This window comes from Monopterus albus, unplaced genomic scaffold (assembly GCF_001952655.1).
Source record: "Monopterus albus unplaced genomic scaffold, M_albus_1.0 scaffold30.1, whole genome shotgun sequence".
NCBI lineage: Eukaryota > Metazoa > Chordata > Actinopteri > Synbranchiformes > Synbranchidae > Monopterus > Monopterus albus.
This window is the reverse complement of record NW_018127910.1, coordinates 2,078,112-2,084,959: the sequence shown is the minus strand read 5'-3', so window position 1 is coordinate 2,084,959 and position 6,848 is coordinate 2,078,112. Positions and strand designations below refer to the sequence as shown.

Here is a 6,848-nt window from a genome sequence, read left to right as displayed (position 1 = left end):
CATATTGTAAAATGTAAATGTGCCATAGATGTTCAGAGGAGAGTCACCACACCCTATGCTTTAGTAGCAAAGAAGAGCAAGAAAGGACAGAGCTTCCACTACAGTCTTCTCAGACTGAACAGCTCAAACCGACTGGAGCCCTGCATTGAGTTTAAAATCCCTTACCAAATGAGGGAGATGGTGTCTATCCTCCAGGGCCCCACAGTGTTGTGGAGTCATGCTGGTAATGCCTTCTATACATCTCTGAAGGCAGGAGAGGTGAGAAAGATACCCATTCAGCTGTCCCACTGTGTTACTGGAGAGCTTCCTCTCGACAAAAAACAGGTATTTGTGCTTGGACTGCAAAAATTGTCAGAACAGTGCTCAGACAGCCAGTCGACAAGCCGAACCCTGGGCTGTTTTGTTGAGAATGGACAAGTGTTTGATGGCACTATGATTTTACCACAACCTTACATTTGCATCACACAGTGTATCTTGGTGATCTCAGCTGACAAAGCTGATGAAGCACTGAAATCTGCTGTGGTAGCAGTAACTTCTAATCAGCAGCTAGTTTATTTTGAGAATGGCACTGTAAAAGACATATGTCAGCTCCCCTTCGAGCAACCGGAAGATATTCAGATGGTCAACACTGGAAGGAATGGCTCCCTGTTTGTCATATCCTTTCACCAGGGCCATGTTTGCGCTGTATGGAAGGAAACATTTCAGGTATCCTAAACTGTCTGCGGACTATTGTTTTTGGCTTTCCTTCATCCAGTTTTCACAATTTTAAAAGCCTGCTCTACCTTGTTAAACTCTTCTCTAGATAGCATCCCACTGGTCAGATATCAGCTCCGTCCATGTAGATGACTTCCTGGGATGTGGAACAGACCAGATGCTCTTGGTTTTCAAGGATCAAGGTGCAACAGGACCACTACTAGATAATTTCATCCTCACTGACCTTTGTGGCATTTCATACTCTGTGAGTTGTCATCCTCCATCCCATGGGCTACCTCACAATTACACATATTCCTCTTGATAAAATGTGAAAGAGGACTAATGGAAAATAAAACTTTTAGCGTGGCCAGGACAGTGGAGCACCGAAGAACTCTCCTTTACCAGACAACTATCATATGACTCTTCAAGCTTTAGAGTCCCGACTACAGGTGAGCAGCACAGTTTTTTTGTTTTGTTTTGTTTTTTTGACTTGGCAATAATTCACTGTAAGTATATTTGTCTTTCAGGGTAACCTGATCATGATCAAGTCTTACAAAACTATGTAAATGATTTAAAAGCCAGTATTAACAAAATTAATGTATTGATTTATATGAGTGAAGAGTTGTCTGATATAATGTACAAATTAACAGTGATACTCTGTTTGTTTTCTCACACATCAATTTCACATGTATTTCTACTTTTATTTGCCATATAGAGGTGTTTATCATTGTAAGAAAACTGAGCATTATTACTCTCCATGATCATCTGGCCTAATTAGGGTATTTGTATGAGATGACAACCTTTTGCACTGAACCTATTTTAAGGCGCTCAACAACTGTGCTTGATTTTTTTAATATTGTATGATCTGTCATTTAGAGTGGATTGACTGTGCTTCAGGAGCTTCAAAGAGAAGTGAGAGTGAAGGAAAGAGTTCTACAGCAGTCAGTTCAAGCCCTTATTGATGTGGTTTCAGAAAGACAACCCATTCTCACACCTCCTGAGCAGGTACTGTCCATGTAAGAAAATATGCAACCATGACTTTCTGCAAAACAGTGCATGTTGCGTTACAGTATTAGCTATGCTTTTTGTTTTTTTGGAGGATCAGCATTCTCTTAATCTTTCCCAACCAGATCACAATATTTGTCAGTGACATTTTCATGATAATGAAATATCTCTAACACTGGCATGCATTTAAATTTACTTACAACTTGAATATGGGAACTTCTGTAATATATTAATTGGAGTTTATAAACCTAAAACATGAGCCTTAGCTTGAAAACCGGTGGCCATATTTACACAACAAACACCCAGTGTATATGGCCCAAAACAAATCTTTTTGAAAATCAAATGTGAAATATTAAAAGTAATTGTAAATTGACAAAACCACAACACTTCTTCTTCTAAATACAATTTAAGAAAGTCCACTACATGTGTTCCTGATGGATTGGTCACATTCAAAGTCTGACATAAACTGTTATTACTGTCACATATTTGTCATTACTGATTATAGTCTTTGCACTTTCTGTCTAGGAAGACCTTATTACTCTGTGGGACGACGACGATGATGATGATGATGATGATGATGATGATGAGTCAAAGAATGATGACAAGATGCAAAACATGCCTGCCGCATCTTCAAAACCTCAAGTTGACAAGCTGTGGCATCGTGTCACTGAGGATCGAATGGTTGTGGGAGTGATACTAACTGCTGAGAGCTCTGTGTAAATGTGATTTGTTATTCAATTGAAGTGAACCGTGTATATTTTCCTGTGTGAAGAATGTGCAAGCTTTATGGACCAAGGCGTTTGCTGTCCTAAATATGGTCCATTGAACAAGACATTATCAAAGCACTTAGTGATGATTCTCCTTAAAATAACTCATCCGTTTGATGCCTTGCCGCCATAACGAGTTCATCTGGTTGAGTGAATCCATGTGTGTATTATTATCCATGTGTGTATTATTAAGGATTATTATCCTTATGTTTAAGATACAGGCAGTATTTATATGGCAGGAGGCAACGTGATATGCAGTGCTTTCATTTCGTCACTCTCTCTTACTTGAAACACACTAAACCGTAAGACATAATCATATTATTGCTTCTTGTATAATAATAAAAATGAGCACTTATCAGGTAGTCATGTAAAGAAACGCCTAATCTTTGTCAACAGATAGCACCAAGAGAGTAAGGATGCCACTTTGATTTCCCTTTACTTCATATGAATTTCAGACGGCAGGTGCAGGGCGGCTAGGTGGTCACCATGGTAACAGGTTTTTAATAACCCTCCAGGTTCTTTGTGAGGGAACAAGAAGCTATTAGAGTTGTCCATCCACCTGTTCCTGATTTTTTTTTTTCTTTGAGAACATGTGGAGGAAGACTACCTCTGGCATAGCTGCCTCAAGAGCCTATATATTCCTGATTTGATTGATGCACTTGTACAGCTGATATCATTTCAGCACCTGGAGATATCAGTGTTGTTAATAAGCTTGCAACACATTCCTTCACACACATACACAGTCTGTAGTTTTGTGTCTGATTACTCGCTGACCATGTGATACCTGATTGTTAGTGATGTGTTATTTTTGCTCCAGACCAGTGGCCAGTGTGAGCTTATCCATCCTGACAGAGACGGGCCAGAGCTCAACGCCCGCAGTCATCCAGACCCAAAGCCAAGTGTTCTGGCTCCCCACACACTGCCCTTCATCATCATCATCTTCCTTCTCCTCCTCTGCCTTCATGTTCTCAGAGCCCCCAGCCAAAAGAAGCAAGCAGCACAACGCCGGCATAGCCAAAGATCTCAACACATGCAGACTGGTTGTGACTGCTGTGACCAGGCTGACACCTCTGTTGAACTCTGGCTTTGTCAAGTGCTGTGTCATGCTCCATTACATCCAGAAAAAAGATGCTTTTTCCCTCATGAGCAACCCAACACCGGTAGTTCTGCACTGTGGTGAAGTTACCATAGATATCCAGAGCGATTTCCAAACCCAGTTGTTGAAAACCCCCGAACTCAAAACAGGTAAACATCTCAAATGCTTACATCTTGGGATTTTAATTTGACACATGCTGATGTTTATTGTCTTGTTTTTGTGCCCAGATGAGGTTAAAGAGGACTTGCTGAGTTTGTTGGCAGTGCTGGATCGCTGGGTCTTCCACATAGACTCTCCTGATCACAGCTTAGGTGATATAGATGGCTGGATTCAGAAAAGAGTGGGTTGTAAGAAGATAGAAGTGAGCCCTCAGTACTTCCTGTTAAATTCTTCAGTACCATCTGCTCTCATGCTGCTGCACTGGCATCAGCTAACCCCCTTCCAAGGAGAACTGTCTATCCACTCCAGGTAAGTCATTTTATTTTACAGATACAGATAAGATAACCGTGTTGCTGACCTTAAGAGTTGAAGGTTTAGGTGGTATTTCGTTTTGGCTATAATCATGTTATCAGTTTATAAAGTCACAGGGTGTGTTTTTATCTCAAAGTGAAAGGTGCCCTGTGGAGTTTTCCTGAAAACAAACAAAAGTTTTAGTTTTCATTTACAGGTACTTAACAAAAAGCATTGTGTATCCTTGAGGTCTAACAAAAAAAGCGGAATCAGTTTCTTACATAGCATTTGCAGAGTTGATTTGGAACCTTGCATTGTTTACATTTATACAGTATTTGCTACAGTAGTAGTTTTTTCCTTCCCTGCCTTTACTAGCACATTGCTAGGTTTATTGGTTTACAGCCACCTGTATAAAACCACTGAAAGAAGTGTGTATTGCACCAAAGGTATGGCTGTGCAAATAAAACAAGGACCTTTTTATTAGTGTTGTTTTGACCTTTATATTTTACTATTTGAATGCCATTTTCATGTTTTATGTCAAGAACCTTCTTTTGGTTTGCATGTTTTAATACTGTACATATGTTAAATCATAAAAAAACAAGAAGTTCTCTAATAGAGATGTTCATTGGCAATGCATTGGTTCAGCTACATCTACCAGCAACTCTCCTGAGTTATTCAGTTTCATTTAACAGAACTAAGAAAGACAAATCTGCAAGTGTATGTGGGCATTGCTCAGTTTATATTAATGGATTCAAAGATGACGAGTCTTTGAGGTTGACTAGTGGGATGCATGTCATCGTGATACTCCACTGAAATGATTAGGATTCTCTGGCAGGCAGAGCACTTAAAATTATAAATCCTGCATACAAACGCTGAACAGGCAGGTGGGTGTGAGGCAGCTGACAAATGACAGAAATCATATAAAGACATCAAGAAACTTTCAGCTTTTCAACATTCAACCTTTTCATTACCAGTTGCAAGTATTACAAGTCATATTATGTAATTTGCTGATTTTGCCTCTGTCATTCATCTGCAGTCAGCTATGGATGCTCAAGTTCCTGGACTCACTATTGGCTTACCTCCCTGTGTCCTGCTCCATCCAGCTTATCAAAGGTACAAGAGGACAGGGTGAAGCTCAGACATTTTCTTTGGCAATGGAGAAAGAGGTGGTGTCACTCAGAGAGTGTGTGTCATTGCTGCTTTGTGAAAAAGAAGCAGATGAGAAGAGGGAGTGTCTTGGACTTGATGAGACCCCTGAGTCGGGTTCTGTGGACAGGCTCCAGAGGTACAGAGAGCTCTGGCAGCAGGACGTGGAGAGGAGCAGGGTGAAGCTGAACCCAGTGGTGGATGTGGGCAGGTATCGTGGGCTCACCCAAAGTGTGTCAGAAGTCCAGCTTGATGGGGATTTGGCAGCTATCTTAGAAATACAGAGATCTTTGCTCAGTTAATAAGCTGATGACATTATTATTGAAAATCCCTTTAAGTCAGTGTTTCCTCATCAAGCAATAGGGGCAAACGTGTAATAAATAACAAGACTGTTCATCATGTGTACTCTTCACACTTCACTTACCTTCACTTCTGGCTTGGTTAGATTCTGAGCTGACCTGTGCCTGTCTGATCTCTCAGACAGCCTCTTGGGGTTTACTATATCTGTCTAGTGTCTGTTGCTGTGTAGAGCCTCAGCCTATTTCCACTGGATCACCTCCTGGGTTTTACAGCCTTAATCTGATAGTGGATGTGATGCTGCTCTTTGCTCAGCCTGTTTTTCTGTTCATGTCCCTTTAGACCCTGTTTCTCTGTTCAAAAATGCTCTTTTATAACTGTTGCTGCTGCTGCTGTGTGCAGTTCAGTAGGAGGCCACTTTAATTCTGAGGCGAGAAACTGTTTGTGTTATAAATAAAGAACAACTGATGGTAGAGCAACTGGTTATGTGTGATCACGGGCTGTAGTTGACTGTAGCACTGTAGTTTTAGTGGCACTGACCCTTTATGGATCAGCTTGTGTGTGTGTGTGTGAAATAATATGAAGAAAACTGTCCTTGTATGTTGTTTCTCCTAAGACTACACAGGCTGTGTGCTGTTAGTTAAAATGCCATTCATGCAATTAAAAATAGAATCCTACTTAAAAAAGACCTAGTCTTTACTAGATATAGAAGGTCTGTGGTAGTGTAACCAGGGTTTACTAAAATAGCTCATGATTTTTATTTTTATTTTTTGCATGTGTCTCATTGGGAGCGGATGAACGAAGGTATGCATTTGGTTTTTCCTGGAGCTACTTTGTGTATTTGTAGTATTCAGTCTGAGTCTCTCTTTTACACCTTTAATACCTCTGCTGCACAGATTACACAGGACTCACCTAAACATAGCTGTAACACAGTTTCTTCATATTTTAATTTATTTATTTCAGTTAGCCTTTGCTGTTATATTCAGAACAGTCAAGTTCAGCTACCCTGCAAGCTGATAACACACAACACGACTGTAAATACTAATATTTATTGAGGTTCATTGTACACACACAATGAATGATACTTTAATATTTCAGGTTACTGATTTATAGCACATACTATAGGCTGTTGAGCTCAATTCAACAATAAATTCTCAAGCCAAGGTCCACTTCCATCACATCCGTTGGCCTTCCTGAGCCTTCCATCTATGGCCTCTGAGATTTTATTAGCTCATGGAACAAACAGTGTGAATTCATAGACACTCAAAAGGCTACCTAGAGCTATAGGAAAGGAGTAGAGATCCATACTGCCAGCCTGCAGAGGATCACACACCAACCAACAATTTCTGTCTGACTGGAGTACCATGTGGCTCACTATACCGCATTTGGCAGAG

The 6,848-nt window shown here is 40.4% G+C and overlaps 1 protein-coding gene across 1 annotated transcript; it reads left to right on the top strand.

Moving 5' to 3' along the window:
- Nucleotides 1-6: 6 nt before the first annotated feature.
- fancb (FA complementation group B) lies at nucleotides 7-5,977 on the top strand (the record flags this gene model as incomplete). The annotated part of the gene is made up of 8 exons (XM_020596424.1): nucleotides 7-705; nucleotides 803-958; nucleotides 1,056-1,142; nucleotides 1,570-1,698; nucleotides 2,224-2,414; nucleotides 3,283-3,710; nucleotides 3,789-4,029; nucleotides 5,048-5,977. Coding segments are annotated over 8 exons (2,343 nt in total), but the record flags the coding sequence as incomplete, so codon positions are not given.
- Nucleotides 5,978-6,848: the final 871 nt, after the last annotated feature.